Source organism: Schistocerca cancellata, chromosome 8 (assembly GCF_023864275.1).
Source record: "Schistocerca cancellata isolate TAMUIC-IGC-003103 chromosome 8, iqSchCanc2.1, whole genome shotgun sequence".
Classification (NCBI taxonomy): domain Eukaryota; kingdom Metazoa; phylum Arthropoda; class Insecta; order Orthoptera; family Acrididae; genus Schistocerca; species Schistocerca cancellata.
Genome location: NC_064633.1, coordinates 492258960 through 492283695, shown reverse-complemented (window position 1 = coordinate 492283695; position 24736 = coordinate 492258960). Strand labels below are relative to the sequence as shown.

General features: G+C 47.6%; 1 protein-coding gene across 3 annotated transcripts in view; it reads left to right on the top strand.

Moving 5' to 3' along the window:
• LOC126094590 (lipoyl synthase, mitochondrial) overlaps positions 1 to 24736 on the top strand; it is a 133562-nt gene that overhangs the window by 45331 nt on the left and 63495 nt on the right. For all 3 annotated transcript variants that reach the window (XM_049909058.1, XM_049909057.1, XM_049909055.1), the window contains exon 4: positions 10172 to 10229. In XM_049909058.1, coding sequence (XP_049765015.1) covers positions 10172 to 10229 — 58 coding nt within the window. The remainder of the gene's footprint in view (positions 1 to 10171; positions 10230 to 24736) is intronic.

Genomic DNA, 24736 nt, shown 5'->3' with positions numbered 1-24736 from the left:
GAAGTTCCAGTAGCTTGGCATCAGAACAGTCCTTCCACTGTTTTTTCTTTCTTTGTTCTGCATATCCTGTCCTTCCTCTGCTTCAGCATTGGAGACTCCTCTCTTTCTTATTCTTCCCTGTGTGCTCCTGAAGGCCAACCCACATGACTGACGTGTAGCAGGTGAGTAGGTAACACACAATTCCCGGATCAACAGGTAGGGTTTGCATGTATCCCCTGGTTCAGACCAGGCCCAGGGAGGGGTGATGGCCTGAGCTGTGACCTTCCAAATTGTCAATTGGTCCCTCTGTCAGAAGTGAGGGTGATGTGACCTGAGGTGTGAACAATCATCCAAGGTGGGTGAGTCCCCCTGAGGTGGGGGCCCCCAGTTGGAAGTAGTGCTCCATTAAAGACACTGGCAATTGGGTGATTTTCTCTCAATGAGCCTGTCACCATCTCGGACTACATCTATTAAATGTAAACGGAGTGAGGCTAAAGATTTCAAGAATTTCCCAGTTACACCTCAGTTTCTCGTGGTATCATGTACTGAAGATGATCAGTCCTTTGCTGTAGTTAACCCGTTTATTACACAGAAAGGTGTTGATGCAATTGCATGCCATGTAAAATCCTACTCTTCTTTATGTAATGGCACTTTGGTTTTTGAGCCCAATTGTGATATTCAAGCCCAACAGCTGCTTGCAGCTTCACTGCTCCACAGCTATCCTGTTCGTGTCGGGTCCCATCGAATGCTGAATTCTTCTCATGATGCTATCTATACTAGGCTGCTCGATGATCTGACAGTGAATAAGGTTGATGCAACATTAGTGCCTACCTGCACTCTTTTTCTCGTGTTTGACTGAGTAGTGCTTCCATCAAAGATCAAAGCAGGCTACGAAGTCACTGTGGTCCGACCGTACATTCCAAACCCGATGTGCTGTTACCAGTGTCAATGTTACAAACACACTCGAATGTCGTATCAAAACATGGCCAAATATGTTTCTTGAGGTAGGGATGCTAACAAGGTTGTTGCCTGCCACCTTCTACCAGCTGCATCAATTTCAATGGCGACCATGCAGCTTCGTCTCAAGAATGTCCCATGTATCTTGAGGAGGGGGTTGTCCAGGGCATCCAGGCGAACGGAAAAGTGCCTTACCCTATCGCTCGCAAGTTGTTGGCTAGTCGAAAGCCCTGCATTTTACCATCTGGCACTTAATATACTATTCTTGCTATGCCTTGCTCCACCCAGAACATGGCCACGCTGGCTTGTGACCTCAAATTCAGCACTGCAGCTGTCAAGTTGTCCAGTGTCGTGGTAGTATCCCCGTCATCTTCTCCTCCAGCTGGGCAACAAGCCACCAAATATTCACCTCCAGCGATGAAATCACCTGCAACACAACTGGCAGGCCGGAAAGGAAAGAAGGAATATTTGGCCGAAAACTTTTTACGTACCTCCAGCCAACAAGCATCTGAGTCATGTGCCAAAGAAAGACAAATTGTCTTCTTCCCTGGCTCGTAGATCCTCTCCCACAGTGTCACTGCATGATACCCTCACCCAACTGACCTCCGTTTCGCCTATGCACACTGCCAAGTTTGTTTCTGCCCTGGAATCCACAGACTGACCCACAGAGACTGCTGTCACTCTGTAGGTCTCGTGGAACAGAATTTTCCAGCCTCTGAGCTCCCTAGCAATGAATCTTTGAAGGCTGGCAGTGCTGAGGTGACAACCCTTCATCTTTTCCCTCCTCGCCTTTCCCCGCCATGACTCCAACAATGGAATGTTCAGGGCATTTGATCCAACAAGGAGGAATTACAGCTGCTCTTTGAATCAAAGCTTCCCTTCATTTTCTGCCTCCTAGAAACAAAACTGTGTCCTCACAACTGCTTTGATCTCCCGCATTTCTATCCGGTCTGCTTTGACCTTCGCCCCTCCTCCTGAAGATGGCATTCCATTGCATGGGGTAGTCGTGCTGCTCATCCAGATTGTCGTCCATAGTCAAACCATCTCACTGAACACAGAGTAGCAAGCTGTTGTCATCCGCATTTTCTTTCCTTGATCCGCCTTTCCTTTTGCAACATTTACAGCCCTCTGTCATTCGGTGTCACCAGGGCTGACATCCTCCAGCTTATTGGTGAACTCCCTACTCGGAGGCTTTAATGAACACCATCCCCTTTGGGGTTCTTACAGAATCTGTCCCTCTTGGCTGACTTCTATCAACTCAGTCTCATCTGCTTTACACTGGGACACCCATGTCCCTTTCAGATTCCACACACACCTATTCCCATTTGGACCTCTCGTTCTGCATCGCCCAGCTTGCACGTTGTCTTGACTTGACCATTCTCTCTGACACGTACTCAAGCGGCCATTTTCTGTGTGCTATCCGATTGCTGACTACTGCCCCACATAAGTGTGACCCCAATTGGCAGGTTTCGAAAGCTGACTGGAGGCTTTACTCCTCCCTGGTTATCTTCGAGTAACATTATTTTCCCAGTTGTGATGACCAGTTAGAACACCTTACGAACGTTATCCTTACTGCCACTGAATGTTCCATTCCTCACACGTCATCTTTATTGCACCGTGTCTGGTCCCTTCGTGGAGTGAGGCGTGCTGCGGCGCAATTCACATGTGGAGACATGCCCTCTGCCTTTTTAACTGTAATCCTCTGATGGTGAACTATATTTGTTATAAACAGTTGTGTGCACAGTGTCGTCGCATTCTTCAAGATCAAGATAGCAAAAAGTAGGTGGATTTCATATACTAGTAAGAATAATATTTCCACTCTTCCATTGTGTGGGCCAGCCTCCGATGGCTCTCTGTGACAGAGGTCTATTCCCCAGTTTCCATCCTCACCATAGCAGATGATGTTGTTGTGGACTCCATTGCTATCTCCAACACCTTAGGTTGCAATTCTGTGGAGATTTTGAGCTCCACCCTCTATTACCCTGCCTTTCTCCATCGGAAACGAGTGGAGGTGGCTCAGATGATACTCTTCTCCTCTCAGAATCGTGAATGCTACAATGCCTCCTTCACTGTGTTGGAGCTAGATAATGATCTCACTTCATCCTGATCTTCCACCCCAGGGCCAGATGATGTTCACATTCAGACATTGCAGGACCACAATTGCATCTGGGCAGATGGCGTGTTTTCCTGATACTGGCATGAAACAACTGTCATACCCACACCTAAGCTTAGTAAGGACAAACACCTTCCTTCTAGCTATTGCCCCATTTCTCTCACCAGCTGTGTTTACAAGGTGATTGAACATAAGATTTGTGTCCAGCTGGTAAGGTGGCTTGAGTCTCGCAATTTGCTAACCACTGAATGACGTGGATTTTGAGTGCGCCAACCCATATCATGAATGATTTTCTGTAGAAATTCTAGACTGTGGCCATGTTTTTTGATTTGGAGAAAGCCTAAGACACATGCTGGAGAGCTGGTACCCTCTGTATTATCTACATGTGGGGCCTTCAGAGGCTGCCTGCCCCATTTCCTTCAGTAGTTTTTAAAACACAGTTTTCAAGGTATGTGAGGGTTCTGCTTTGTTGTACACCTTTATCCAGGAAAATGGGGTGACTCAGGTCTCTGTCCTGAGCATCATCCTCTTTGCTGTAGCCATTAACCCTATTATGCTCTGTTCCCTCTACCTTACCTCGGATGAGGTTGTCCCGCTTGCTGACCTAGCTGCCTTGTTCACCCAACTCCCCCCACCATTCCTCCTTTTGGGGGACTTTAATGCCCACCACCCTTTATGGGGTGGGGCCCAGATATCGGGCCAGGGTAGGAACGTTGAGGCTCTCTTGGCACAGCAGGACATTTGCCTCCTTAACACTGGTGCTCTCACATATTTTAGCTTGACTCATGTCACATACTCGGCCATTGACCTCTCTCTCAGTAGCCCAGGTCTTCTTCCATACCTCAGTTGGAGGGTTCGCAACGACCTCTGTGGTAGTGACCACTTTTCTATCCTGGTTTCTCTTCTTCAGTCCCAACCCCCCTGACCAGCTGCCATGTTGGTCTCTTTGTGGAACTGATTGGGCAGCCTACACCTCAGCTACTATGGCCATTGCTCCACTTCCTGGTGACATTGATTTGGCAGTGGACGAGGTTACTATGGCCATTGTTTCTGCTGCCGAGGCAACTGTCCCCTGTTCTCAAAGTACCCTAAGGCGTAAGTCAGTCCCTTGGTGGACACCAGAAATTGCAGAAGCTATCCGGCACCGTCGACGAGCCCTGCAACGACACCGGCGTCATCCTTCCCTCGAGAATCTGGTTGCCTTTAAATGGCTGCAGGCCTGGGCTCGGCTGGTTAATCCAGCGAAGCAAACAGGTCTGCTGGGAACGATATGTTGCCACCATAGGTTCTCGCACCTCCCCATCTCAGGTGTGGTCGTAGGTTCAGCGCATTTTTGGCTTTTGCCCTCATGTGTCTGTCGCTCTGTCCCTTGTCTTTCTCTTCGGGGTACACTTTGTACTGACCCAATCGCCATCGCCGAACATCTGGCAGAGTACTTCGCTCATAGTTCCGCGACAGCAGGCTACAGTGCAGAATTCCTGCGCCATTAAAGAGGAGGCTGAGCGTATGCAGTTGTCGTTTCGCACGCACCGTTGCGAATGATACCACACCCCATTTAGTGAATGGGAGTTCCAAAGTGCCCTTACAGCTTGCCCCGATACCTCTCCAGGTCCAGACCGAATTCACAACCAGTTTCTTCGCCATCACTCGACGCACTGTCAGGGTGAATTACTCGCCCTGTTTAACTGCATCTGGCTGGAGGGCGTTTTTCCAACTCGTTGGCAGGATAGCGTTACCATCCCGGTGCTGAAGCCTGGTGCAGATCCGCTGGTGGTCGATAGCTATCGTCCTATAAGCCTTACCAATGTTATGCGTAAACTCCTGGAACGGATGGTGAGTCAGCGGCCCATGTGGATCCTCGAAGCTCGGGGCCTCCTGGCCCAGCAACAGGGGGGCTTCCATCAGGGCCACTCAGCAATCGACAATTTAGTCTCGCTAGAGTCGGCTATTCGTACAGCTTTTACTCGGCGAGAACATCTAGTTGCTGTTTTCTTTGATCTTCGGAAGGCATACGATACCACCTGGCGCCATCATATCCTTGCTACGCTGCACGAATGGGGCTTACGGGGTCCACATCTGATTTTTCTATGGAATTTTCTCTCCAATCGCTCCTTTCGGGTTAGAGTTGGCACTTATTTTAGCTCTGTTCATATTCAGGAGAACGGTGTCCCGCAGGGCTCGGTTCTCAGTGTTCCCCTCTTTTTGGTGGCGATAATGGTCTTGCTACTGCGGTGGGCTCATCTGTCTGTTCCTCTCTATATGTTGATGACTTTTGTCTTTATTACAGTTCCCCAAGCATCAGTGTCGCTGAACGGCAGCTGCAGGGAGCTATCCGTAAGGCATATTTTTGGGCATCCTACCATGGTTTTCAGTTCTCAACCTCTAAGACCCGAGTGATGCATTTGTTGTCGTCAAACGGTCCACCTCCATCCAGAGCTCTACCTTGCCAATGAACTCCTTTGTATTGAGGAGACACATTACTTCCTTGGCATGCTGTTTGATGCTCAGCTCACTTGAACACCTCATCTTCGGAAGCTTAAACAATCGTGCTGGCGGCACCTCAACATCCTTCCTCAGCCACACCGTTTGGGGGGGCTGTATGAACAACCCTCCTACAGCTCGATAAGGCCTTAGTCCAGTCCCGTCTCAACTACGGGAGCGTGGTGTACGATTCAGCAGCACCTTCAACATTGCAGATCCTCGACCCGATTCTCCGTTGTGGCGTCAGACTGGCGAAAGGTACCTTCCGCACTAGTCCGGTGACTAGCCTTCTTGTAGAAGCTGGAATCCCTCCCCTACAATTCCGTCGACAACAGTTGCTTGTGTCATACATCGCCCATGTCCATGCTTCACCCGACCACCCAAACCGCAGGCTCCTTTTTCCATCTTCTGCACTCCCCTCCCCATGACGGCGGCCTAGGTCGGGTCTCCCAATCGCGGTCCACGTTCGTTCCCTTCTCTCGTCACTTGAGTCCATTCCCCTTCCTCAGTCCTTCCAGCCCTCTTCTTCTACCCCTCCTTGGTCCCTCCGTTGCTTGTGGCTTTGCTTGGATTTGTCCTGCGACTCCAAGTCCTCCGTTCCACCTGCCAGTCTTCACCAACAATTCCTGACTCTTTTTGCCTCGTTTCGCGATGCAGATGTAGTCTACACCGATGGTTCTGTGGTCGATGGACGCACTGGGTTTGCATTCATCCACGGTGACTACGTTGAGCAGCATTCCATGCCTTGTGGGAGCAGTATTTTGACTGCAGAGCCGGTTGCTGTTTATCGTGCACTTGCTCACCTTTCCTCCTGCCCTGGGGAGTCATTTGTCATATGCAGTGACTCCCTGAGTGGATTGCAAGCACTGGACCAGTGTTTTTCTCGGGACCCTTTGGTGTGCGGTATTCAAGATGCTGTTTTTGCTCTCACCGAGTGTGGTCATTCAGCGACGTTTGTGTGGACCCCAGGCCACATAGGCATTCCAGGAAACGAACGTGTCGATCGGTTGGCCAAGCAGGCCACCTTTTCGCCACCCCTGGAGCTTGGTCTCGTGGAAAGAGACCTCCCGTCAGCCCTACATCGCAAGGTCTGTGATGTCTGGAGCTCTGAATGGTCTGTCTTGAACACGCCAAATAAGCTCCGCATGGTCATGTCGTCCATGGCCGTATGGAACTCGTCCTTGAGGAGCATGCATAGTGACTCAGTTGTTCTCTGCCGTCTCCGAATTGGACATACGTGGTTGACCCACAGCTATCTCCTTCGCTGTGAGAAGCCGCCCAAGTATCGCTGTGATGCAGGGCGGACAGTGGTCCTTCTTCTGATGGACTGCCCTCTTTTAGCCCCCTTGCGGCAGTATTTTAATTCTAGGTGACGATGCCTCTATAGCTGACTCAGTTTTACGTTTTATCCTTGCAGCTGGGTTTTATCACTCCTCTAGTGTGGGCACTCTCGCATGATTCTCTCAGGCTCCACCCACTCCAGTGTCCTTTAATTGTGACGTGGATACCAAAATAGTGTCTTTTATGTTAACAAGTTGTGTTGGTACCTCTATCAATGGTTTCCAGCTGGAGGTTCTTAGTTTGTAGTTGAGTGGTTGACCTTTTACCAGATCCATCAACCACTGTAGTCTGTTTTACTCTAGTCAACTATTTGCTCTGCTCCTTTTAAGTGTCCTCTATTTTGTGATATTGCGGTGTTCATTTTAGCTCTGTACCCCTTGGTGTTCCCTCCCTCTGGGTGCAGAGGCTACGCTTTTACTGTGTAGGCCTTTTGCAAGTATGTGTGTTTGGAACAGGGGACTGATGACCTCGATGTTTAGCCCCCATCAAATCCCAAAACCAACCAACCTATTATGCTCCCTCTCTTGCCACACATGTCCGGCTTCCTTTTCGTCGACGATTTTGCGATCTATTGTAATTCTCTGTGGATTTGTCTCCTTGAGAGCAGCATCTTCAGCAATTTCTTGATTGTCTTTAACTGTGGATCATCAACAATGGCTTTTCCTTTCCTACAGACAAAATGGTCTTTTCAATTTCTGGTGGCGCAATGAGTTTCTTTGACCATCTTTACATCTTCGGCCTTTTGCTCGTTCATTTGCTGAGACCACAAAATTCCTGGGGATTGTGCTTGATGGAAAACTTTCTTGGTCCCCATGTGTCTTGCTTAGCTGCCCACTGCACCTGATCCCTCAATGTTGCACCCTCTTCCATTTGCACTGATCCCTTGTCTTTTTGAAACTTTTGTGTGTCTGCACGTCCGTCCATCTTACGCCATCTAAATTCAATCTACCATTGTGGCATCCCAGTTGAGTCTGTATACAGAAACTGCCAAATTACTGCTGTCATACTGGCATGTTGTTCTCTTCAGCAGATACTCATGCCTTTTGTCTGCCATGTCCGACTACTCATCCTATGTATCTTTCTTTGATGATGTATGAGGTGCGTCCCTCTGTTACCTCCTGGAGTTAGTTTTCAGCTCCTGCTCCAGCAGCTTAACTTCATGTTACCTGCAACTTTCACAGTGGGTGTGGATGCTTCACCACCTTGGCTTCGTGTGGTGGCTCGTTTCCAGCTTGGCCTTTGTTGGCTTTCTAAGGACACTATTCCAGCCACGCTCTGTCAGTTTGTTTCACGACCTTTGCGTGGAACTTCGCGATTATACCTTTGTGTATACTGATGGCTCATGGGCTAACCATGGTGTCGCATGTGCATTCGTCATTGGCAAAGACTTTTTTGGTATCAGCTTCCGGAACACTGCTGATTATTTACAGCAGAGCTCTTCGCCCTGTATCAGGCCATGCAGTTCATCCGGCGACACAGGCTTTTCTAATCGTCATCTGCTCTGATTCTCTCAGTGCCCTTCAAAGCCTCTGTGTGCTATACACCGTCCATCCCTTAGTGCAACGGGTCCAGGAAAGCTGTCACTTTGTCACTCATGCTGGAGTCACCGTGATGCTTGTATGGGTTCCTGGTCACGTCGGCTGAAACGAGGTTGCTGACGCTGCTGCCAAGGCTACAGTTCTCGTACCACAGCCCACTAGTTCTTACATTCCCTCCAATGGCCTCTTGTGTTGCCGCCTGTCAGATGGGAACAAGCTCTGGGTTATTAAGCCTCTCTCAGTGACTTAGACGACCTCTTCTCGGTCCTCTTGCCATGAGGAGATCATTTTAGCTAGGTTGTGTATCTGGCAGTCTTTTTAGTCATCACCATTTGGTAAGTGGTTCTCCTTCACCAGTTTGTGCTCATTGAACTCAGCCTTTGATGGTCTGCCATTTCCTGACAGAACGCCCTTTTTTAACCGCTTATGTTCTCGTTTGTGTTTGCATTCTGAGGTTATCAGCGCTTTCGTGAACGATGCATGGGGTGTCGACCATGTTTCACGTTTTATCTGTCAGAGCAATACGGCAAAGGCCATTTAACTTTTAGTTCTGGACCTCCGTTTCTCTATGACATATTTTACAGACCTTTCTCCAGGTCCTTGTTTTTAGCTGTCTTCTCTTCCATCAATTGGGATTAACATGTAGTCGTTTTTAACTCCTCTCTTTGTCTTTGTGTACCCCAGTTTTGACAAGGGTGCATATGACCCTAGTTGTTTTTGCCCCCAAAAACAAACAGAAATTATGTTAGCAATGTTATGTTGTAACTCTATCTGTTCAACTGTTTCTGATTCAGGTGTACTTAAAATGTGGAAAGTTTGTTGTGACATCCATAACTGGTTACAAAATATCTCTGGATAATTATGAGCAAGAGATAGAACTAGTGAAAGTATGCATGTAGTGGGGGTCCTGTATTCAAAGGAATATGCCGTATCTCTTCTTTCTTCTTGCCAATAACTACATTTTTATCGTTAATGAACCTCTGTCACTGATGGCAGATGATGCATAGGGTATGGTCTTTGTAGCACATCACTGTAAGAAATGCACTCGGATAGTGATCTGAACAGCTACAGGGTAAATGCTTTTGGCAAGCAGTGAAATATCTGCACTAGCAGCAATGTACTGGCAGGTTTTTGTATATGCGAAGAAACAGCTGCCATTATGTTTTCAGATGCTGTATCATAACCGGTTCACATGCCAAAGTGTTCTTTACAGCTGCTGCTGTTTCCTTTTCGTAGCGGTGGGCGGAGAGATGGGTGGTGTACTAACTGAATGCAGCGAAACTAGTCACCAAAATGGCTCAGAATATTTGTCAGCGTTATGATACTACATAATGTGTGTATGATTTATCCATATTCCAAACTCTTCCACAATTTTTGTGTGAGTAGGAAGTATATTGTATAGATACTGTGTGACGCTGTTCTAGTATTAGTAGTAAATTCATTTTTGTTAAACCCATTTCCTTAACAGTCCTCATGTGACTAGTTCATCAGCTGAAGAGTTGTGCTAATCCCAATAACTACAGTTCTGTATGCGAGAGTTGAGTATCACATACATTTACTGAATAAAATCTTTGGTGTGGAATCTTTTGTTAAATGAAGTGAATGGTAAATTTCTAAAGAAGCATTTTTAATTTCGAAATACTCCCAGTGAAGTTCTAGTTTTCTTGTACTTTGTACTTTTTTATTACTCTGTTTCTTTCTTATCATGAACTGTTGACATATCTATTCTTCAGTACTTTAAATGAACATTTCTCTCTGTTAGATCTCCCAGATGGTGGTTCCTACCATTTTGCCACGACTGTGATGGAATTAAAAAAGCAGTAAGTACATTGTTTGTAGAGCCAACCATTCTGGAATTGCCTGTCATTCTTTTGTCTTCTGGATTAAATATTGGGAACTCGGTTTTATTGTAGGTTTGATAACTAAGTATCTCTTATACTAGGTATTTCTAAATTCACTGAAAAATTCAAAGGATGTATGCAGGATATTGGGTAGATAGTGACAGGAGTAGAAACATCTGGGAATGAACCATTCCTTCCCATGCTACAGGAGCAGTTCTATAAATCAGTGGGATCTAGTCTCTTGCCTCTTCTATGAAATAAAATAATAATTTGTTGTTACTTGTGTAATTACAACATTTGCAAATAAACTAATTGATGTGATAACAGTGAACAGTACTGAAGTACATACAAAATGTATCATATTCACATGTGCCACCACACACAAGCCACATTTAACCCTGTAAAAGCATTTAGACTTAATCATTGATGCCTGCTCGTTGGTTATAGCCACAGTAAAAAACTAAACTAAACTCTGTCCGAACAGGCCATGAAGGCCCATCGGTACTGACCAGCTGCCGTGTCATCCTTGGCTCACAGTTATAATTGGATGTGGATATGGAGGGGCATGTGGTCAGCACACCATTCTCCCGGCTGTTTGTCAGTTTACAAAACCGGAGCCGCTACTTCTCAGTCAAGTAGCTCATCAGTTTGTCTCACAAGGGCTGAGTGCACTCCGCTTGCCAGCAGCACTCGGCAGACCGGATGGTCACCCATCTAAGTGTTGGCCCAGCCGGACAGCACTTAACTTTGGTGATCTGGCGGGAACTGGTGTTACCACTGTGGCAGAGCCATTGGCCATAGTCACAGTAGAGACCATTGATCTTTCATCCGGCAGATGAGTGTGTGGTATGTTTTGTTCTTATATCAGAAATAGTATGTCTTTGAAAATAGAGTGTGGGCATTGTTAGCTACATCCCTGGCATTCACTAACCCACATGAACCTTCTGCATGGTGGATCATGGCAAATGGCTGGTGCCTCAGAGAGCTCAGTCTTTGTTGGCTGCATACAAGTGTGGTGAACCTTGTGAAGCCCCACAGTCCTTTGAATTAATGTCTTTTTATGTTTATTTTGTGGCTATCGGACTAGAATATATGGGGGATTTACATGGAATCACACTTAATTATCAAAATAACCTGACTAGGTGCCTACTATGGATATATGTCTCTTACACTTTTCATATATTGAAGTTGAATTGAAGTAATAACAGTACAATTCAAAGTACTCTGTATTGTTCCACACTGTAGCACACTGTGCTAACAATGCCTAAGTTTTTCCAGTGTAATTAACAATTATGTTTTTTATATTCACACTGAAGTAACAGTAGCTGTTGCATTTCCACATTAGTTAAACAAGTAATAACTGATTGTGGACGCCTCTTCATATATGTTTTACTCCCAGTATGTTTCCCCCACAATAATTACTGAATCTCACACATGACCCAGTATCAACCATAATTCAGGGCGTATATGTCCCGGACAGCTAGAAAAACCCAGGAATTTTTCATTTTAGTTTTTGATTAAATTTTTGTAATTTTGACTGGTAAGAACAGATAACTCTAACAAAAAAATTTAGTTTAGCCCACTACCCCAGAATAATACTGCAGCAATAAGGCATAAACGAGAGAATAATACCAAAGTAAAACTTAAGTTTCAATGAAAATGTGTCATTTACCACAACAAGACACTGTGTGACACAATGCACACACAAGTGTCTGTAACAACAAACTGCTTTCAAAGTGCCTTTCTCCAGGGTCTCGTTTTGATGAGTGCGACATTTACATTTGCACATTGCTATGACATTACATGTGAGAATGTGTGATGAGTTTCTTAAATCAATGAGCTTTAGACTCTCATTCAGAACTTAACATTGAGAACCAACCACAAAGAAAAATTTCAGGCCCAGAAGATGAATCATATATGCTATTATTTAATATTTTACTGGCACATTTGTGTTTGATATATCTTCGAGGGTACCATGTGCTAGAAAAGGTCAAGTTTCAAGGTTAGTTTTTCATATTTGTTTTAGTTCTTTCATGGATTACAAATTGTGCAATAATGGTGGCAAAAGTATAATTATCCTTTAAAAAAAGTGTGAAGCAAGTTCGTGAGAAATTGCACATGTAATTGGTTTTCCTATGGAAAGGTTGAAGTGCTCAACAGAACATGTATTCAGCCAGGTAACCCACAAAATATCCTGTGCACAGCAGTGAAATTTATAATCAGGCTTGTCAGAAATATTCAGCTGCTGCAATTTAAGCCATGTTCTTAGGGCCCTGCCCAATCACACCTTCTAAAAATTTATGACCAGTGTTGTGTGTGAAAGCTTAGCTTTTGTTATATCTATGCTGTATGTAAATTAATTTAAGCCATTAACTTTTCCTCTTTGTGTGTTTGCACTATTTAACAGTGACATTGCTGTTGGCTGACAACAACATGTGTTCTATGCTCTCAATATCTGCTGTCATTGGCTGGCAAGATCACATGACATGAGCTATAATAGCTGACAAAAGCACACCAAAGTTTCACTTTTAGTGCTTCGGAATCTACTGTGCTGTAGTTGGTGGAATTCCTATTTATGCATTGTAAATATTGCTGTGCATCATAGATCAAAACACATTGTTTTTTGCTGGGTTTCATTTCCGTAATGTTCGAAAGTTCTATGCTGTTGTTTGAAACCTTCAGCATTCAAAGGGTTAATAAGTTTTACAGCTCCGAGGGAAGGTATATTGTCACTTAACACACACAAAATTTGCTTTCACTAGGGATATAGTGTATTTTCAGCAAGGGAAAAAAGTATTTCAACTGGAAAATCTGGGAAATTTTTTCATTATCCATATGTACACCCCATAATTAATCCCTTGTGCCATTCCACAGATTAACTGAAACACTTTTCTTCTACTAACTATTAATTCCACTTCCTACTGCATATGATAGCTCTGTGCGGTAGCTCAGCACTGATTCCACTCCCCACGCCAAGGCTGTGTATGACTCCTAGCACTGCGGCATTGTTATTATACAGCAAGACAGTGCTTTCACAGAGGAAAAGTGTTCTTGCTTCCAAAAGTTCCAGGAGCCAGCTGTTAAGTAAGGAGTACTGTGTCAATAAGTTATGACAGCAAAGATAGCAGTATGCCTTACATCGTGTGGGTGCTGGTCTTGGTAATTGTGAATACTGCCAATCCTCTGTAACTGTAAGTTCTGTGAATGCTTCAGTAATCATTGCAGAGAACAATGGTGAAACATTGTGTCATAGGGAGCATAGTTCTTCACTTGAACACTTGGGTTTGAGGATGATATAAACTTTAGAAACATAGACGTATGCTGCATGGCAGTGAAGTGGATGGCTGTTGAAGTGCTACAGTTGTTTGCTGTGATGTCTGGGATGAGAATATGTTCATGATATTAAATGTGATATGAGGTCTTTTGAAAATATCTTATCGTTTCATATTCAAAAAGATGTTCAGTGTATCGAAGAAACCCATAGATCAGTAAGGTGGCTTAGAAACTTGTGCTTCTTCACATGTTACTCAATTACAAAAGGCAAAATTGCTTGGCAAGTAACAAATATGTATGGAGCTTCACAAAATCTTCAACTTCTGGTGTTGTGCTCATGCGGAGGTGTAATGGGGTTGGATATCTGAAGAGTTGACACAACTGGGAAGATAGTTATATTGTTGCAGTATGAAACTTGAGAAAACAGCTGCGACTCCAACACACTAGTCTTACTAGAATATAACAATGCTATATTTGTGTGTATTAAGATGGCACTGCACATTAAACCCAGTGAAGTGTTCCAAATGATAACACTATGGGCACACCACCTTAAATTACATAGCTTACATGTGGCAAATGAACTTCGAGTATTCTGTTCATCACCACTGTTATGAATAAACTGCACTGGAAATCACACTGTTTGGAGTCACGAACATTCATTGAAGGTAAAAAAAATCCAGGCAGTCAAGGTACGAACAGAATCCTCTATGCCAAAGCAATAAAGCTTATAAGTGTTAGGAATCCACCAGTGTTTCCTATCTCATTGCCACTGAGATTGAGAAATTAGTAGAGATGAGGAAATCTTTTTACCCTCACAACACTGTAAACTGGAAGTGGCAACTGTGTTCATGAGTGCTTTTGCAAACACGCCGTTTTGTTAACGTCAGTCATGTTTTTCGAGCCTGCAAACATACAACACAGTAGTGAACTGTGTAGTAACTTGTCTTCCACAGAAGCACATGTGGAAAACCAAGACAAAGAAATTAAAGCTATCAAGCTGCCAGTTTCAAATGTGAAACAAAAAACAGAAAGTCACAGGGCCAGGAAACCTGGCTGGAACCATACTAACTTTATATTTCATGATCTTCTCTATTATTTTTGAAGGAGACCTGTATTTGTGGATATGTAGCTGATAACATACTTGTTTTGGAATTAATCCCTACAGAGAATAAAACATAGTAGAGTATGTGCTTGTAGGTTATGTAACTATTTGTAACTGAAACTACATTGTATGCTTTGTAGGGATTAATTTTCTGTTGTGCATTACATTAATTAATATATACATAGTGTAAACAAAAGCGCTGGCAGGTCGATAGACACACAAACAAACACAAACATACACACAAAATTCTAGCTTTCGCAACCAACGGTTGCCTCGTCAGGAAAGAGGGAAGGAGAAGGAAAGACAAAAGGATATGGGTTTTAAGGGAGAGGGTAAGGAGTCATTCCAATCCCAGGAGCGGAAAGACTTACCTTAGGGGGAAAAAAGGACAGGTATACACTTGCGCGCACACACACACACATATCCATCCACACATACACAGACACAAGCAGACATTTGTAAAGGCAAAGAGTTTGGGCAGAGATGTCAGTCGGGACGGAAGTACAGAGGCAAAGATGATGTTGAAAGACAGGTGAGGTATGAGCGGTGGCAGATTGAAATTAGAAATTAGCGGAGATTGAGGCCTGGCGGATAGCGAGAAGAGAGGATATGCTGAAGGGCAAGTTCCCATCTCCAGAGTTCTGACAGGTTGGTGTTAGTGGGAAGTATCCAGATAACCCGGACGGTGTAACACTGTGCCAAGATGTGCTGGCCGTGCACCAAGGCATGTTTAGCCACAGGGTGATCCTCATTACCAACAAACACTGTCTGCCTGTGTCCATTCATGCGAATGGACAGTTTGTTGCTGGTCATTCCCACATAGAACGCTTCACAGTGTAGGCAGGTCAGTTGGTAAATCACGTGGGTGCTTTCACACGTGGCTCTGCCTTTGATCGTGTACACCTTCCGGGTTACAGGACTGGAATAGGTGGTGGTGGGAGGGTGCATGGGACAGGTTTTACACCGGGGGCGGTTACAGGGGTAGGAGCCAGAGGGTAGGGGAGGTGGTTTGGGGTTGCATAGGGATGAACTAAGAGGTTACGAAGGTTAGGTGGACGGCGGAAAGACACTCTTGGTGGAGTGGGGAGGATTTCATGAAGGATGGATCTCATTTCAGGGCAGGATTTGAGGAAGTCGTATCCCTGCTGGAGAGCCACATTCAGAATCTGATCCAGTCCCGGAAAGTATCCTTTCACGAGTGGGGCACTTTTGGGGTTCTTCTGTGGAAGGTTTCGGGTTTGAGGAGATGAGGAAGTGGCTGTGGTTATTTGCTTCTGTACCAGGTCGGGAGGGTAGTTACGGGATGCAAAAGCTGTTTTCAGGTTGTTGGTGTAATGGTTCAAGGATTCCGGACTGGAGCAGATTCGTTTGCCACGAAGACCTAGGCTGTAGGGAAGGGACCGTTTGATGTGGAATGGGTGGCAGCTGTCATAATGGAGGTACTGTTGCTTGTTGGTGGGTTTGATGTGGACGGACGTGTGAAGCTGGCCATTGGACAGGTGGAGGTCAACGTCAAGGAAAGTGGCATGGGATTTAGAGTAGGACCAGGTGAATCTGATGGAACCAAAGGAGTTGAGGTTGGAGAGGAAATTCTGGAGTTCTTCTTCACTGTGAGTCCAGATCATGAAAATGTCATCAATAAATCTGTACCAAACTTTGGGTTGGCAGGCCTGGGTAACCAAGAAGGCTTCCTCTAAGCGACCCATGAATAGGTTGGCGTACGAGGGGGCCATCCTGGTACCCATGGCTGTTCCCTTTAATTGTTGGTATGTCTGGCCTTCAAAAGTGTACACGATCAAAGGCAGAGCCACGTGTGAAAGCACCCACGTGATTTACCAACTGACCTGCCTACACTGTGAAGCGTTCTATGTGGGAATGACCAGCAACAAACTGTCCATTCGCATGAATGGACACAGGCAGACAGTGTTTGTTGGTAATGAGGATCACCCTGTGGCTAAACATGCCTTGGTGCACGGCCAGCACATCTTGGCACAGTGTTACACCGTCCGGGTTATCTGGATACTTCCCACTAACACCAACCTGTCAGAACTCTGGAGATGGGAACTTGCCCTTCAGCATATCCTCTCTTCTCGCTATCCGCCAGGCCTCAATCTCCGCTAATTTCTAATTTCAATCTGCCACCGCTCATACCTCACCTGTCTTTCAACATCATCTTTGCCTCTGTACTTCCGTCCCGACTGACATCTCTGCCCAAACTCTTTGCCTTTACAAATGTCTGCTTGTGTCTGTGTATGTGTGGATGGATATGTGTGTGTGTGCAAGTGTATACCTGTCCTTTTTTCCCCCTAAGGTAAGTCTTTCCGCTCCCGGGATTGGAATGACTCCTTACCCTCTCCCTTAAAACCCATATCCTTTTGTCTTTCCTTCTCCTTCCCTCTTTCCTGACGAGGCAACCGTTGGTTGCGAAAGCTAGAATTTTGTGTGTATGTTTGTGTTTGTTTGTGTGTCTATCGACCTGCCAGCGCTTTTGTTTGGTAAGTCTCATCATCTTTCTTTTTAAATATATTTTTCCCACGTGGAATGTTTCCCTCTATTATATTTATATACATAGTGTGATTTAATCAAATTTATATCTTTGAAACATACTCTTTTTGTATAATTTTTATTTAATAGTGCTTGATAATGGGGCTGCGACTCCAAAGCTAGTGGTAACGAATAGAAGTAGAAATAAAATAAAACAAAATGTAACTGTGAAACTTAGTTTTCTAAAACAAATGATTAATTTTGACTGACATGTCAGATGATGCACTGTTTGTAATCTATGGAATTACAGATTTCTCTAAGAAACCAACAAACCCCTCATACTCTCAACAGTGTAGACTCACCAGAAGTGCAGAGACAAAAAGACAAAGAATAACCTCACTGTTAAAATTGTTACCATATTTCAGTAGAACCTTACTGACTTCAGAAAACATGGAAGAATTAAGACACTTTGCACAGGGAAGACACCTGTGTCTTTATCTACATGGGACCCATTTTATAGAGGCTGACACCCCTATTCTAAGGGGTTTTAACCTCCACAGAAAGTAAGACTACAGTGGGGAGAGGGGTGGCATTGTCTTTCCTATAAATGATAATTATAGCATCTTCTCTCTCCTCCTCAACACACTTAAAAGTGATTGCTCCCATACTTGATGTGCCCAATCCGGTGATCATATGTAGTCTTTACATGCCCCCCCCCCCCCTCCCTTTCGAGAGCTCTCTAGACAATGAGGCTCTTAACAACCATATTTCACAGCTTCCCCATCCATTCATACTCCAGGAGGAGTCAATCGTGTGCAATGGGGTTGCACCCCTCCAGGGAGCTCGTTGCTCTTTTCTGGGTCCGTGCTTGGCTACCATGGGGCCCCAGCCATTGCAGCATCTTTTCCCTCCCATGCTGCATATCTATCCTCTTGCTGTTCTTTTTCCCCTTGTCTGCAGAACATGTCTGGGTTGTTTTTGGAAATGTACTCAACATTTTCGATAGTCAGTATCAGAATACTCTCCACTGTTCCTTTTTTCTTTCTTCAGTCACCTTATCCTATCCTTCCTCCTGGATCCTCCTGAATGCCAGCCCACGCGTGTGACGTGTAACAGGTGACTGGATAATGCACAGTTCCCAGCCCCGGGTTGAGAGGTAAGGTTTGCACGTAACCCTGGTATAGGTCAAGCCCAGGGTAGGATGAATGCCTCAGCTGGTACCTTCCCAAATTGCTGGTTGGTCCCTGTGTCAGGTGTTCGGGAGGTGTGATCAGAGGTGTGAACAGTCACCTAAGGCGGGTGCACCGCCCCCCCCCCCCCCCCCCCCTTTCTGAAGGCTTCTGAAGGGGGCCCCCAGTTGGAAGGAACACACCATTGGAGATGCTGGCAATCATGGGGAATTTTCTCACATTGAGCCAAACATCATCACAGTTAACAGCTGTGAAACATAAACAGATTGAGGCTAATTATTCAAAGCTGCACCAGGGTTCCTTGTGGTTTCACATACTGAAGGCTGTCATTCCTTTGCTATGGTAAATGCATTTATTATTCAGAAAGGTGTCGATGCAATTGCTGGCCCTGTGAAATCTTGCTCTCGTCTACACAATTGCACTTTGGTTTTGGAGACTACTTCTGATTCTCAGGCACAACAACTGCTTGCAGCTTCATTCCTCCATGGTTTTCCTGTTCGTGTCGAGGCCCATAGAATGCTGATTTCTTCCCATGATGTTATTTACACTACACGGCTAGATTGTCTGACCAAGGCAGAAACACACACACACACACACACACACACACACTCTTTCTCATTTTTAATAGAGTGGTACTTCTGTCAAAGATCAAATCAGAGTATGAAGTTATCCCAGTCAGACTGTATATTCTGAACCCAATGTGCTGCTAGCAGTATCATCGTTACAACTACATGCAAGAGTCATGTGAACACCCAGCCAAATGTGTAACCTGAGATAGGGACGTTCACCAGGGAAATTGGCAGGGAAATTGGCTGCCTCCTTCTCCCTGCTGCATCAAGTCAATGGTGGCCATCCCCCCCTGCGGGTCCGGGGTAAGAATAGGCCCGAGGTATTCCTGCCTGTCGTACGAGGCGACTAAAAGGAATTTCAACCATTTTGGCCTTGCATGTGATGGTCCCCCTTGGGGTTTGACCTCCATTTTTCAAAATTCTACAGAAGTACGAGCCTTTTGGGGAAGGACACCTTACGTGGTGTACCACTGGTCCTAAGTGCACTAAGCCTTGGCACTCAGCATTGCACCGGCGTTGTAACCATACCCACTATTCCTCAAATTGGGCCTAAACGCCTGATGGGTTGTCCAAGTTACGCCCATAGTGCATCTCCATCTGCACCAGCGATCATGATGGACTTTCCATGGCACCAGAAATCCAGCACGGTAGCCAGCCCGTTGTGGTGGGGTCGTCATGTACCCTCTAGGTTGTAGCCCCCTGACAACACAGGGATCATACTGCCGATACCTGAGCTGCACCCTCCCCATGTCGGCCAAGGAGTAGATGCCCGTCTCCTTGGGGCATCAGGACTCCCGGCAATGGTCATCCTGCCAGGTGGCCCTTGCTGCGGCTGGGTGGCACCCGTGGGGAGAGCCCCTGGTCGGAGTGGGTGGTATCGGGGCGGATGTTTCGCAGATGAAACGTCACCACGTATCAGGTCGCTCTGCGGCCGAGTCTTTCAAAAGAAAAGGTACCGTTTCTAGTTCTGGTTCTCCTGCCCTTTCCCCCTTGGCCACTCCGTGGGAGGAGAGACAGGCCCGCCGGCTTGGGGCGAAGTACTTCCCCCACTATTTGGTCTGTTCTCGAACCGATGGGGGGACATTCGCCACCTCCAAGCCCATGTTCTTTGTTCAGCACATTGAGGACATCTTCGGGGAAATCGAGGCTCTCAGCAAGATGCGTTCAGGGTCCGTTCTTATCAAGACCACCTCCGCCACACAGTCGGTGGCGCTCCAGGCGTGCGACCGCCTAGGGGACATCCCAGTCTCCATTGTCCCACATCTGGCACTAAATAGGACGCAGGGGGTTATTTTTCATCGTGACCTCCTGCTACAATCTGATGAGGAGCTCAGGGCCAACCTGGAGTGCCGAGGCGCGCATTTCGTCCGGCGAGTCCAGTGCGGCCCCAAAGACCGTCGCATCGACACCGGGGCCTTTATCCTCGCCTTCGAAGGGGACGTTCTCCCGGAGAAGGCAAAGGTGATGTGCTACCGGTGTGACGTGCGACCCACGTCCCACCTCCTATGCGCTGTTTTAGGTGTTTGCGCTTTGGGCACATGTCGTCACGGTGTGAGGCTGAGCCCCTTTGTGGCGATTGTGGACGTCCTCTTCGTGAGGAACATACATGCACCCCACCACCTCGGTGCGTTAATTGTCCTGGCGTCCACTTGCCTAGATCCTCAGACTGCCCCGCATATCAGAAGGAGAAGAAGATACAAGAAATCAAAACTTTGGATCGGCTCTCTTATTCTGAGGCCAGGAAGAAGTATGACCGCCTCCATCCCGTGCCATTGACCACTTCGTTTGCCTCAGTTGTGTCCCCTCCTTCCGCAGTATTCTCACCCCTATCCTGTCCCCCCTCCGCCTCCTCCGCCCATCAGGGGGCTCTGCCTCCGCCCCCCAAATCTCTCCCTTCCAAATCCTCCTCCCCCGTTGCCCCCACCCCCTCTGCCCCAGGGGCCACCCTTCCTCCTCCTTCTCCCCCCACGCCACCCTTCCTCCTCCTTCTCCCCCCACACCACCTGAGAAGCGATCCTCTTCTCAGGCGTCCATCGGGGAAACGTTCCGGACCCCAGCTTCCGAGGTCCGGCGTTCCAAAACGGACCCCGCGCGTGAGGACCTTCTTCGTGTCCAGCCCACCATCCCTGTGCCTCCTCGGCCTTCCAAGAAGGCCTCCAAGAAGAAGTCTCTATCCCCCTCTCCACCCCGGCGCGTTTCGTCTGACGCTCCATCCGTGAGTCGCTGCTCCCGGCCGTCCTCAGTTTCGCCGGGATGCTCTGCTGCCAGGCGCTCAGCTGGCCTTTCGTCGGCAAATGATGCTGCCCCTCCTACACAACCAGGGACAGCGGCCGCAGCTGGCGACGAGTCGATGGAACCGGATCCGCCTCCCGTCGGTTGTAGCGTTGTTCCCTCGCAACCTGGCCCTCCGCGGCCGTCGAGGTGACCAGCTCTTCCCCCGTCTCGTTCCCCCAACTTTTTGACTAGCGATGGCGTTGTTTCATTGGAATATAAGAGGTATTCGATCTCATCGGGAGGAATTACAACTGCTCCTCCACCTGCACTGTCCGCTCGTCCTTGGACTCCAGGAAACCAAGTTGCGCCCGACTGACCGTATTGCCTTTACCCACTATACCTCGGAGCGGTATGACCTCACCCCTGTGGACGGTATCCCAGCTCATGGTGGGGTCATGTTGCTCATTCGGGACGATGTCTATTACCATCCCATCCCATTGACCACCCCACTCCAAGCAATAGCTGTCCGCATTACTCTTTCTGCTTTTACTTTTTCAGTTTGTACCATCTACACTCCACCGTCGTCTGCTGTTAGTCGGACTGACATGATGCACCTGATTGTTCAGCTTCCCCCGCCGTTTTTATTGTTTGGCGACTTCAATGCCCATCATCCCCTTTGGGGCTCTCCTGCATCCTGTCAAAGAGGCTCACTCTTGGCAGATGTCTTCAACCATCTCAATCTTGTCTGCCTCAATACCGGCGCCCCGACTTTCCTCTCGGACTCTACTCATACCTACTCCCACTTGGACCTCTCGATCTGTTCTACCACTCTTGCCCGTCGGTTTGAGTGGCATGTCCTTTCTGACACCTATTCGAGCGACCACTTCCCCTGTGTCGTTCGTCTCCTGCACCACACCCCATCCCCACGTCCTTCGAGCTGGAACATACTGAAGGCTGACTGGGGACTTTACTCATCCCTGGCGACCTTTCCGGACCACGATTTTCCCAGTTGTGACAGTCAGGTCGAATACCTCATGGCTGTTATCATCAATGCTGCCGAACGTTCCATTCCTCGTACTACTATTTCTTCACGTCGCGTTTCCGTCCCCTGTAGGGACGCTATCCGTGCTCGACGACGTGCTTTACGCACCTTTCGCCGCCATCCAACGTTGGCGAATTGTATTGAATACAAACAACTCCGAGCGCAATGCCGTAGAGTCATCAAAGACAGCAAAAAAGCTTGTTGGGCCTCTTTCACCAGCTCCTTTAACAGTTTTACTCCCTCTTCCGTCATTTGGGGTAGCCTGCGCCGGCTGTCGGGCATTAAGGCCCACTCCTCGGTACCTGGCCTGACCTCAGGTAATGCGGTCCTTGTTGATCCTGTGGCTGTCTCCAACGCCTTTGGCCACTTTTTCGCGGAGGTTTCAAGCTCCGTCCATTACCATCCTGCCTTCCTTCCCAGGAAAGAGGCAGAAGCAGCTCGGCGACCTTCCTTCCACTCGCTGAATCTGGAAACTTATAATGCCCCCTTTACTATGCGGGAACTCGCACGTGCGCTTGCACTGTCCCGGTCCTCTGCTCCGGGGCCAGATGCCATTCACGTTCAGATGCTGGCACACCTTTCTCCGGTGGGCAAAAGCTTCCTTCTTTGTACCTACAATCGCGTCTGGACCGAAGGTCAAGTCCCCATGCGTTGGCGTGATGCCGTTGTTGTTCCTATACCCAAACCCGGGAAGGATAGACACCTTCCTTCTAGTTACCGCCCCATTTCTCTTACAAGCTGTGTCTGTAAGGTGATGGAGCGCATGGTTAATGCTCGGTTAGTCTGGATTCTTGAATCTCAACGGCTACTTACTAATGTCCAATGCGGCTTTCGTCGCCGCCGCTCTGCTGTTGACCACCTTGTGACCTTGTCGACATTCATCATGAACAACTTTTTGCGACGGCGCCAAACGGTAGCCGTGTTCTTCAACTTGGAGAAGGCTTATGATACCTGTTGGAGAGGAGGTATCCTCCGCACTATGCACAGGTGGGGCCTACGCGGTCGCCTGCCCCTTTTTATTGCTTCCTTTTTAACGGATCGAAAGTTTAGGGTACGTGTGGGTTCCGTATTGTCCGACGTCTTCCTCCAGGAGAACGGAGTGCCTCAGGGCTCCGTCTTGAGCGTAGCCCTTTTTGCCATCGCGATCAATCCAATTATGGATTGCATTCCACCTAATGTCTCAGGCTCTCTCTTTGTCGATGACTTCGCGATCTACTGCAGTGCCCAGAGAACATGCCTCCTGGAGCGCTGCCTTCAGCGTTGTCTAGACAGCCTCTACTCCTGGAGCGTGGCAAATGGCTTCCGGTTCTCTGAAGAAAAGACGGTTTGTATCAACTTTTGGCGATATAAAGCGCTCCTTCCGCCATCCTTACATCTCGGTCCCGTTGTTCTCCCATTCGTGGACACAACTAAGTTTCTAGGGCTCACGTTGGACAGGAAACTGTGTTGGTCTCCACATGTCTCTTATTTGGCGGCCCGTTGTACATGTTCCCTTAATATCCTCAGAGTTCTTAGCGGTTCATCTTGGGGAGCGGATCGCACTGTCCTGCTTCGCTTGTATCGGTCCATAGTCCGATCGAAGCTGGATTATGGGAGCTTCGTCTACTCGTCCGCTCGGCCGTCCCTCTTACGCCGGCTCAACTCCATCCACCATCGGGGGATACGTCTTGCGACCGGAGCCTTCTACACTAGTCCTGTTGAGAGTCTTTATGCCGAAGCTGCCGAGTTACCGTTGACCTACCGGCGCGACGTACTGCTGTGTCGGTATGCCTGCCGGCTGTCGTCTATGCCCGACCACCCCTCTTACAAGTCCTTCTTCGCCGATTCTCTCGACCGTCAGTACGGGTTGTATGTGTCTGCCCTGCTGCCCCCCGGAGTCCGCTTCTGTCGCCTGCTTCGACAATTGGATTTTGCCCTCCCTACCACCTTCAGAGAGGGTGAGAGCCCGACACCACCTTGGCTCCAGGCTCCGGTTAATATTTATCTCGACCTCAGCTCACTCCCGAAGGAGGGTACTCCGGCTGCAGTGTATTGCTCACGGTTTGTCGAACTTCGTGCTCGACTTGCCGGTCACGCCTTTATTTACACCGATGGCTCCAAAACTGACGATGGTGTCGGCTGTGCCTTTGTCGTCGGGGCCGCCACCTTTAAATACCGGCTCCTCGACCAATGTTCCAGCTTTACGACCGAGCTTTTTGCTCTCCATCAGGCCGTTCAGTATGCCCGCCGCCACCGCCATTCATCATATGTACGCTGCTCTGACTCACTCAGTGCTCTTCAGAGCCTTGGAGCTCCCTATCCGGTCCATCCCTTGATTCAACGGATACAGCAGTCCCTCCATTCTTTCGCAGATAATAGTGGTTCTGTCAGCTTTCTGTGGGTTCCCGGACATGTAGGAGTGCGTGGGAATGAGGCTGCGGATGCTGCAGCCAAGGCTGCAGTCCTCCTGCCTCGGCCAGCCTCCCATTGTGTCCCGTCATCTGACGTTCGTGGGGATGTATGTAAGAGGCTTGTGTCGTTGTGGTGGGATGCTTGGTCATCCCTCCAAGGAAACAAGCGGACAACATCCTCCCGACCATCTCGGCGCGAGGAGGTCCTTCTGACCAGGTTGC